We start from the raw sequence: 11,159 nt of genomic DNA on the forward strand, positions 1-11,159 counted from the left end.
ATGGAAATAGCTCTCCCAATCTTTCTACGGGCATGGGAACTGCTGCATGTGTCCAAGAATTATTTTCTTCTTCTGTTAGCTTGCAAAGATATTTACGTTGTGCTAGCTGTAGCCTTGCTTCTAGTTTGACTGTGTGGTGGAAAACAGATAATCCTTGCTTGGTAACATAAGAATTACTGACTGCATTTAATCCCAGCCCGCTTCATAATACTTTTTAGTTCCAACAGTTCTTAAATGAGAATGAATGGGTCTCAAAGAATAAACAATTCAAAAACATTTTCACGGCCCAATGAGTTTCTGAAATATGTCCTTATATTAAAGTGTGTTACAAAGCAAGGTCCTTATTTTTAAGACCTAACAGCATTGCCATCAGTAAGCATTCACCTGCCATACTTACTCCTCCTAGAAGGGTTTTAACAGCTTCCTCATTGCTGGAGACACCCCACAACAACGTGCACACCGCTGCACCCATTTCTGTGCAATACTCCGCTTGCTGCAGGAGCTGCTGCTTGGCCTCATTCAGCTGCTGGCGGAGGTCTAGTTTCTCCTAAAATAGCATAAGGAAATTTTGGTTGCACTTCACGTCAGGCAAAACAAGTTTCTAGGTTAACGGACAGAACAAGAAAGATCACCATGGTCATATATGAAATGGGGTAGGGGGCTGCAAACGCACAGCAGTTGCAGATACACACCTTCTCTCCTGAGTGATATCTAAGCAGTGAGAACATCATGGAGGCTGACAGTAACCAGAAGCCTGTCCACAAGGTCAGGTCAAGTGACCCACCGAGACTGAGTGGCACCTAGAGAAGTCTGATAGGAGACTCCACTCCTCCTAAGCAAATAGCTACACGTCTCTGGGAGAGAAGGGATTTCAGCATCAGAGAGATCAGCCTTTCCAGACACCTTACAAAAGATACTGGAAACATCTTGCAGGAAGAAAGGGTTGTTTCATTTTTCAAAATAAACTTCTGCCTTGGCCAACATGGCAGAGTTGCTGGATATCTAGGATAAACACTGTTGCCTCTTCTAACTTTTTTCTATTGGTATATTCCTGATCAGTAGTGGCAAAGTAATATAAAGTCCCTAAGAAAACACACCTAAGGTTTGAAATTTGGAGGACTTTGCATACTAAGAAAGCACAGGCACCATTGTGCATCTATCACCTAAGTGAGCTGCTCAGCGGTCCTTCCCACAAAGCATAAAGAGAGAACAGAGAAATCCTGCATGACCAGGACACAATTTCAATTTGGCAGTACTTTTTTTCCCAATCACGTGGGAAATTGGCCAGAAGAATACCATGAGATTAGGTACAACTCTAAGTCTCACCAGCTTCCTATCCCCAGCCCCAGAGGTAGCGAAGCTGGTGCGCTTCTCAGCTTAGAGCTCCTGCAGACAGCGAGATGAAGGCAGGGATACTATGGTTTGCCATCTCTCAGGGTGCCTGAGGGCTCCCTGCTAACTTGGGGGAAGTGGTATTAGTGCTGCAGGGAAAGACCAAGGCCAATCAAGAAAACAGATGCTAAATCACATATTAAAAGAGAGAAAGAATCACAGACCACATGATGTCAAAAGAACAAAAGAACAAAAGAATCTTGCTTTCCCCGCAGAAAGCACCGTCCTCAGCCCAGCCTCCCCTGTGTGTTTAGCTATAGGCATGAAGTCTGTGGAAATGAGAATGAACCTTTTGTACATCAATTTTGAAAACAAGTAAACAGAACAAAAATTTCCAACCTTGTATTCCCATGAAGATTTTGAAATAGGTGTCTTGTCACTTTAAGAGTTTGCCTCAATCTTTTGGTTTGGAAAGAACAGAAATGTAAACTCAACTGAAAATTTATTTCATATATCAACCAGTATAAAGCTGCTTGTAGTCTGTTGTCAGTTACCTGCCTAGCCTCCTGTATCACACCCAGCAGCCTGATTTGCATTCTTTTATCATGCTGCTAATGGAACACACAGCTTAGCATTTGTAAAGTTCAAATTTATCAAGCAGATAGTTCTGTGTATATTTACTCTCTGGAGTCTCTTTCAGCTTATAGTTTGATATATGCAAGAGACTGACACGTGCTGATGATTCCCTAGGCACTGAAGTCCCAGGAAAAGTCTCTTATTTCTTAATACTTTGATCATTTTCAAGCAAGTTATCCAAATTTTATTTTTTACGTAACTCACGGTCAAACCTATTGGCTTTTCTGCCACTGCGTGCATCTTCCTGTCCAACCCTTAATTGTCCCTGTCAGTCTTCTCTGCACTGTCCTTGTCTCAGAAAATGTATCTTTTAAAACATTTTATTTGCATTTGGATGCTAATACTGAATAGTAAGACATAAAACTCTAAAATACCAAAGCTAGATGTCCCAACAAAGAGACAAAGCTAGCACAAAAAAAGTCTGAATTTTTAATACATCAAAAGCAACATCACAACAAAGGTACAAAGCAAGGAAAACAAAGTAGTACATTCAAGAGCCAGGAAAATGAACACAGCCTGCAAAAGCAAATAACCCAGCTGAAAGCATCTCTCCTGAGAGTTCACATCACAAAACCATCACTGTGCTGTGCAACACCACCATCTTCAGGAAAGGGTCAAGGCACAAGAATACAGCAGTGCCTAAGTACATAACCATGAAAAGACAGACAAAGAAGACGTTAGCCAAGAATAACATGTGCACTTCAAGTTTTGCTCAGGTTCAGAAAGCACAGCAAATCCCTAATCAGTGACACAGTGCTGCACAGGAATTTTGGAATGCAAAATGTTGATGTATGATCTCCTAAGAAAAGGACACTGCTCAACTAGAAAATGCATTTATTTTATGTTTGCTTCAGTGAACCACTTCCTTTTCCTTCAGAAGATAAATATGTAGAAAATAATTCAGAAACTATACACAAGGATGCCCACAGCAGAACAGCAACCAAATGAAAAACACCATGCAAAGTGATTAACAGGAGAAAATAAAAATAAAATAAAAAAATTTTTAAATCACATGTATACATACACCATCTTATTTTATCCTGAACAAGCTACAGGATTTCACAATGTGCATAAGCATAATCCACTCAAATAGACCTTTGTGGCATATAACAGGAGTCATTTAGATAAAGAGTGTATACTGCACAGTAGCAAAGGTATGAAGAGAAAGAAGAGTTTTGGTCAGGAACACCAAGATTATTCTTAGTAAACTATCCATACTTTAGCTAAAACTTTCATCCAAAAGAAATCACAAACCTAAACCACATGCCATTTATTTTGTAATATTAACATAAAGAGTGGGATCCACTTCACTAATGTCCAAAGCAGTAACATTAAATCTTAAGAGATTTCATCCTGGATGCTTATACAACTAAGGACCTGGGTGCACAGCAAAGCTAATTGAGTACCTACTGCTGTACTGCAATAGCTGTCTCAGAAGATACCTATTTTGAGGTAAGAAATATCCAGATAGACAACTATTCCATCATACTTTACATCCATACCAAACTGCATTCCAGAATGACTTGTCTATGCAGGTATGTCCTAAAACTGCATGACTGAACCCTTCACTTATTTCTTTTCAAAAATGAAATAATTTCTGGAGATTCATCGGTTTTTATGCAATCCCAAGGCTAGCAGATGCTAACTGTAGAACCCCAACAAAGCTTCTGCTGACTACTCTAGATATTGCTATTAGCTCCAAGGAAATTAACTTCTGCAGCAAACAATCACAACTGATTTTCACACCTCTCAAAAATTAAGCCACTGGCCTTGTGTGATCCCATTTGAACCTCAAGAGATTCAGAGAAGACCCACAGTCAGAGAAGCCACAGCCTTTGCTATTCCTTCATTGTTAAGCATCTCCCCGCTTATAATCACTAAATGCAATATTGACAGAGCAAAAGGAGTCCTGTAATTGTTATTTAACTCACAGCTGTACATGGCAATTGGATCAACAGGTGCATTGAGAAAGACTATTAAAACTAAACAAAGGCACACAGCTTACAGCAAGCCAAAAGAGAGGTTGGTTTCGTTGCGTACATTGTGTTGCTTACATTATGGTCCTCTTTGAAAACACATTAATACTTAACAAAACTCAAAATAACTGATTCTGTGAAGGAACTTTTGATGCCAGCTACACCACAGTCTCCCTGAATACCCAACGTTTTACTTCAATGTGTTAATATAAACAAAATGCTAATGGTTGATTTTTAACTTCATAGAGACAAAAACAAACCCTACCAAGAAGCCTGTAATGCAGCCCCATACAATCACACTTCACACTGTATGGAAGTTAAGAGAGACCTATGTAGTTACGCAGGAGTTATGCACCTAAATGGGAGACCGATTGTCGGTACCTTTGTACACACTGAATACTTTTTGGTACTGTACCATATTATGTCTAGTTATAATATTCACCCTTTTGGTCTAGAAGTATCACGGGGGTAAAAAAAACATCAGTCGTGAACTTATAGGTAAGTAATCTACTCATTACTTGACTATATAAATAGAAATCCCAGATTGTTTTCCAGGCTGAAGCTGTATTTTGTGACACGAACATGAAAGACTGGTCATTACTTCTTTTGTTATTAAAACTCAAGCATATGGGTACAAATATTCTGATAGCAAATCTACCTTCTTCTCCCTCATGCAATCTGCCTGGGCTGTTTCCAGACGGGCTCTGAAGTGTTCACAATCCATTTTCAGCTGCTCTATTTCCTCCTCCTTTTTCTCCATGTCTGTGATAGGATAAATCGGATAAACAAAGTAGTAAGTTATGACCAACTGGCTTGCACTAAAGAACAAATAATCCAAGAGCAACTTTAATGAGGTGCTTCAACTATTTGCTTGTGTCAGATCACCTCCTCGTGGTTAAACTGGTGTATCACAATTTGCCACATTACAATAGTTCTTAGAAGAAGCTAAACGAACACGACATTTCTGATTTAAAACATGGAAAGACTGAAAGAATCATATCTGGGTGTTCAATATTGTGTGCCTATAAGACATCATTCTGGAACTGAGTTTCAACTCCTCAGGGATTTTTAAAATTTACTCAATTTTCTACTTTGTTTTCATGGTGGTTTTCATGTCTAGTATCTTTGAAATTCAGCGAGTATAGTGAAAACCGAAGAAAAAGAATACCAAGATCAGTCAAAAGTGAGTGTTTCAATATACAAATCATATGGGAAGTAAGAATGAAATGCAACTACTCCAAACATTTTATATCAATATTTATAAAATAAGACATTATAAACTAAACATTATGTCACTGACAAGCAAATTTTACAATTTCCTTAAAAAATTAATCTTTTGTGTTATTAGAAATATAGTCCAATTTAGACCTTTATATTACTAAATAGAAACCAAGTTTAAAGTATTATACTTCACGATCATGATATCTGTTTTAAAGAATTCACATTAAAGAATATTTTTAACCACTGTTGCATATTGTATTTTACTTTAAAAACCACAGTTCTAGATGCTTAGTATTTATACTGAAAAAGGAAACACATTCCAAAAAGTAATGTCCAAACAGCATCCACTGTGATTTTGGTTAGCTTAAAAAAAAAAGCTTCATCCCACTTCAAGAGCCAAACACTTGAACACAAGAGTATGTTCTATGGCTTAAAACACTTCAAAGACTTTGCCTTACATACAGTCAATATTTTTGAATGCATTTATCAAAGAGCATATCAAATTCAATAATTGAAAAATAATATAGTTTAAAAAACCACAGTCTTTATTATCCAAAGAGCCTGGATGTTGGTGTTTTATTTAGTAATTCTACATCATTGGGAAATAAATTTCCTTCTTTTTTGGTCCTAATTGGCAAAATGTTATCATCTCAAATACATATATGTTGCTTTGCGTAGTAGGTATAGAAGATATCCTAGTCACGAACAGCTTTTCTAAAGAGGCAGAACTCACTTCCACTCAGCTCTTCTGCAATTCTAACACTGACTTTTTGACAGAAACCAAAGAGACAAAGCAAGGGTCCTCTTCGAGGAAATACACATGCACCAGCATATGCACTTTAAAGCAGTGAGTTATTTGCACCCTGCAATCCAAAAGAAGAGAATGAAGGGGGCAATAGATTGAGTTTTTGATTAATAACTTATGTCAGCAGTAGAAAACTTTATTTGCTTCTGTCAAGTAAAGAAAATTCAGTCCCATGGACCTGTTACAATGTGGATGTTAATCTTGAATACTTGACAGAAAGATGTCTCAAACCAGTGTACAGCATGCTCTACTTATCAAGGGCAGACCAAGAACCTGCTCATCCTTGCCAGGTAACACATCCAGTGGGACCCAACTCCAGTGAAAATCTGTCTCGCTGCAAGGAAACAAGCTCTCCTGAATGAGAAGAATCATTTCCAGCCTTCGGCAGGTTGGATCCACTCTGAATCCAGGATCAGCACAGCCAGTAGACACACAAAGATGCCCCATCCTTCGCTGGCAGACTCCAAAGGTCCTGGAACCAAAACTGAGCCAGAAGAAGGGAAACAGTATTTACTGAGTGCTAATACAATGCCACTCAGACTTTTTTGAAGTCTTCCAGAAAAAAAAAAAAAAAAAGATGGTGTTTCAGCCTCCTCTAAGGTATCACAATGTTCTATGCCAAGGGAAACTACACCTAGGTCTAACCTATAGGGAAAAAAATGGGTAATATCCGAAGTTGACAAAGAGAGATCTAGTTCCGGGTGCGTCTCATTCCTAGAAGCTCCCCCTATTACATCCATTCAGCTCTCCCAGCTGTGCATACCTTTCCTCTGAAGAGAACTGAAGGCTGCACTCACCAGTCCTGACATTGGACAGCCTCATGACACACAGCAGCAGACACTTCGGTGGACACTAAGGACTGCAGCTGTGCTGCTGACTCCTGCACACCATGGTCCTGAGCCAAAACAGAGGGAAACCCATCAGGTTCTCCCACCAGCTGCAACTCACAAACACCTGCTAAGAAAGTTCCTTCCCTCTTGACACTAAAATCCTATGCCTCATTCTCATCTCTGCTGTTAGCACAGCCAGGAGCTTTTCTGGACAGGAGTTCTAATCTCAAAGCTCTGGGAGGTGGAGACCTAAGTACAATTAGGATGAATTGCCAGCAAGTGAAAGAATTCCAACTCTATTGATCCAAGTGTTAGATCAATGTTAAATACAACTTTTTTACATTTCCGCTGTGGACAGAGTTCCACTAAACATATGCATAATAATATTGAAAAATGTGTTGGAGCTATTTTTCTAAGATTCCCAGAGCCGAACACTCTTCCTGAGGAGGAAACAGTCCTTCATGCCTTGTAATGGCATAAAGAGAGCATTTCCAGATCCTACATCACTTCTTGTAACACGGATGACATCTCAACTAGCAGCAGGAGAGGCAGTAGAGTCTTCTCACCTCTGTTAGGATTTGGTGGCATGGGAGATTGATTCCAAAGAGCGGATCATTGAAGCACCTGCAAGCTCTGCCCCAATATGTTACTTGGTATCAGAAACAGGCCTTGAGATTTTATCTTACTCTTTCTTACCTAGCTGTTCCAAGTTAATTTTCAATTAATCACTTGATATTCCAGAAGAGATACACCCTCTGTAATCCATCTCAGTGCTTGTCCTGTGTCTTTTCAGACAAAACCAGTTCCTAGGAGACCAGGTGAATTGTGCTGCTGGATGTAACCTACAGACTAGGCATGGAGAGGACTCAGTTTTGGTCCTGATGGCATGCTGGGAGTGTAGTGGCAGAGCCCCCCGCCCCGCCCCGCCCCGGGGGGATGGGGTTGTCCCAGCCTGGCTGAGAGGTGAAGCCAGAGACAAAAGAAACTAAAGGAGCACCATTAGAAGGTAACAATGAGTGAGCAATCGCCGGACACATGCGTGCAGAGCGGGTGGACAGCACATGCAGCCTACCACGTTATTGTATAGCACGAGTTACAACCAATGACATTGCTGTAAGGCTCCTGGACAGGGCAGCTTTGCTATAAAGCCAGCCCGGCCCGACAATAAAGTGAACTCTGTGAACATCACATTGGTGTGTCGGATTCCGTGTCTCGCATGGAAAAAGCAACATGGGAGTGATGAAATTGTAGAATGAATAATGCACAGAAAATCGTAACACTGAAAAACTGGATTTTGGGGACAGCAGTAAAAAGACCTTTATAACAGAGTCTTCAACTTTTTTTAAATTATATTTATGGTAATAAAAGCATACAAGCTGAAAAACAAGACTGGCTAAATACAATATTATTATCTGTTCCTTTAATTTTTTTATCCACAGCTATTTAGCATGGTTTTCTGCTGTGCATCTAAAGTGACACTTCAAAAAACAGAATGCTTTCACCTGTTTTCAAAGAGGAATCTCTTTTTTCCTGATACATCTTCCCCTACTGTCTGAACTAAGCATGTTTTTATCCACAGTAAAATAGTTTTGAAGATTAATTTGACATGTCTAATTATTTGTAATACAGTTTGTAATTTTCTTCATTACAAACACATTAGTTTACTGAAGCAGACATTGAACATGATAGTTTAATCTGGAAGATTTCCACAAACTCCATGACTATTCATAGGGGCATAACAGTTGGTTCTAAATAGACTTGGCAGAAACTATAATAGCTTGTAACATGTTACTACTCACTCGATTCAACAGCATCCAGCTTCTGGAACGTTGCCAGGATATCCCCATTCAGTATTTTGGGTAAGAAATCCCGCAATTGCATAACCTCAGTTGTCAGCCTTTCCAAATCCCTCCTTCTAACTTTAACAAATTCCTCTTTGGTCTCAGTCTTCTGAAATTAAAAATAAATAAATAAATAAACCACCAGAAAGAAACCAACAGCCAACCAAAGACACTGTTCTGGCCTTGCAGTACTTTTCTGCTTGAATTTCTTCTCTCAGACAAAGATATTCCTCTGTACTACATCATTTCAGAAATTCATAACATTTTAAAAGAGAAATATCCAGTAATAACTAAACCTGAAAGTCTCTGAGATGGACTCCTTTGACTCTAATCTAACTTTTGCCTCTCTGGCTTAAAGCAAATCATATTACCTCTATGCATATGTTTCTTCACCTAAAATGTGTATAGTGTATCTCAGAATGCTATAAAAAATAAGATTCATATTTTAAAATGTGACCAGCTATGCATATGCCAAGCTATTGTTTCAAGACTGCAGCAGAGGATTCAACATAACTCAGTTGTTTTAATTAAGTCAAATATTTGCCAGATCTTCAGTCACCTTGCTAAATGACAACAGCCCTTTTAAAGAAAACTGTATTTTTTCAAAATAATTAATCTTTTGTGAGGAGTAAAAAATATTTGCAACTGTTTGCAACCTAATGCCACATAAAAGTATTTTAATCCTGCATTAAGACAAAAAAATGTTTACTAATTTCCTCTTCTGCCAAGCTATTGCTATAAAATAATTTCCGCAGTCCAACAGCATGTGCATTTATTTTAAAATTACAGAGAAATTACTGTACAAAAAAACCTCCCAAACTCCAGTTTCTGGTGCATGTACACGTGTACACTGCTGCATCTTAAACAGGCTACCATATACACACAGAGATAAAAAAGGTTTATCAACATTTGAAAAAAACATTAATCATCTTATACGCTTTCACAAAGCAAAATTAAAACATATCTTAGTACTGTTTTGTACTGCATTGAGAATGGTGCAGGAAAAAAAATAAGATCCTTTATGTAACATATCTTATTCCAGGGGGGAGAGGGTGCTACAGAACAACACAAGAAACTATCTCCTACGGATACAAAACACGTCATTACCACTTGAGTCCAGCTGTACAAGACAAATGGAAGCTGTTATCACTGGTACAGACAATGCTACCCTGGCACTTCTATCCTTTCCAACCGTTTCCTACAATTCTCTCTTTCTGCTTCCCTAGGTTAAAATTTTACTTTCAGTTTCGCTTTCTACTCTCTTTTGTTCCCATCTTTCAAACCCAGACAGTTACAGGGACAGAATAGGCCAGTTCCAGCTTTCCCAGTTCAGAGGCATCAGAGCCTCAATAAAGATACAGAAGAAAATATTTTAGTTTTTTTAACTTGAATTGTATGCTCCAATCTATGTTTAGAAAGTGCTTGTGGCAAAGTTAGTATGGCCAAGTACCACCACAGTACATGATTCAAGGAAAATACAACTCATTCAGGTCTCAAGAAAGTATGGAATAAACACACGGCAACAGAACTCTACAAAAGAAAATCGTCTACGAACAAGAAAGACAGAGAGACAATTCAGTATTGCCCAAAATTATGGAGCACAATTTTGTACAGGCATAGAAACAGCTCTATTCACTAGCAAAAGCTGAATTCAAATAAAATACACTGCAGAAGTACTGGGACTGAGACATGAAACATACAATAAGGAGAAAATTCTCATTTATAGTTCCCACTGTAACCATAGATATTTGCGATACTGCACTGTCAGTAGACAAGTTTCATTTTCTCTGGTTAAGCAGCTACTCAATATCTCCCCTGCTACTACGGTATGTTAAAGGCAAATATAGACAACAGAGAACAGCAGTTTTCTGTCCAGCCTTTTACAGTAATGGCAGGTGACTGGATGTAGGAAATTTGACTTCAGTCCTCACAGATCTCTTGCACAACAGTCAAGTCACTCCACTTATGCACGTTGGCTCAGGATCTGCAAAAACTGAATCCTCCTTCCCCGCCTGGCAGGGGGCTGAACAAGGCAGAATTCTGACACCCAGCAGAGAAACACAACCTGCCCTTTCTACACTCTCCCAGCGTGGGTAGGGGAGGTGGTCTCTGGCACTCCCCTACGTAGCCCTCACCGCGCTCCCCCCTTACAGCGGGGAGGGTCCCTTACCAGCCCCGAGGTGCTGAGCTCCTGCGTACCCCACACAGTCAGCCCCCCAGCGCTGGCCCGACCCTGCCCTGCCCGGCACTCTCCGGCCCCACGCCGAGCTCCACTGCGCCATTGCTCCCTCAGGGCCGCCACGCAGGCCCCTCTTCCCCTCCGCCGGGGAGGAACCCCCCCATCCCGGCGGGGGTCCCACCACACCCCGACCCCGGGGCGGGTAGTGTCAGGCTCGGTCCCGCGCTCACAGGGCCTGGCGGGCCGCGCGCGCTACCTGCGCGTCGCCCACGAAGCCGGCGCGCCGCCACATGGCGCCAACTGCCGCCGCCAACCTCGTGGTGGCGGGGAGGGCGCCTC

General features: G+C 40.3%; 1 protein-coding gene across 2 annotated transcripts in view; it reads right to left on the bottom strand.

Moving 5' to 3' along the window:
- HSF2BP (heat shock transcription factor 2 binding protein) overlaps positions 1 to 11,159 on the bottom strand; it is a 31,212-nt gene extending 20,053 nt beyond the window's left edge. The window contains exons 1-4 of one of the 2 annotated variants that reach the window (XM_065854279.2): positions 11,077 to 11,159; positions 8,600 to 8,750; positions 4,603 to 4,706; positions 398 to 547 (exon numbers count right to left, since the gene is read on the bottom strand). In XM_065854279.2, coding sequence (XP_065710351.1) covers positions 398 to 547; positions 4,603 to 4,706; positions 8,600 to 8,750; positions 11,077 to 11,112 — 441 coding nt within the window. In that variant the 5' untranslated portion in view covers positions 11,113 to 11,159. The remainder of the gene's footprint in view (positions 1 to 397; positions 548 to 4,602; positions 4,707 to 8,599; positions 8,751 to 11,076) is intronic. The other variant, XM_071811597.1, reaches the window with a different exon arrangement.

This window comes from Patagioenas fasciata, chromosome 1 (assembly GCF_037038585.1).
Source record: "Patagioenas fasciata isolate bPatFas1 chromosome 1, bPatFas1.hap1, whole genome shotgun sequence".
NCBI classification, from domain to species: Eukaryota; Metazoa; Chordata; class Aves; order Columbiformes; family Columbidae; genus Patagioenas; species Patagioenas fasciata.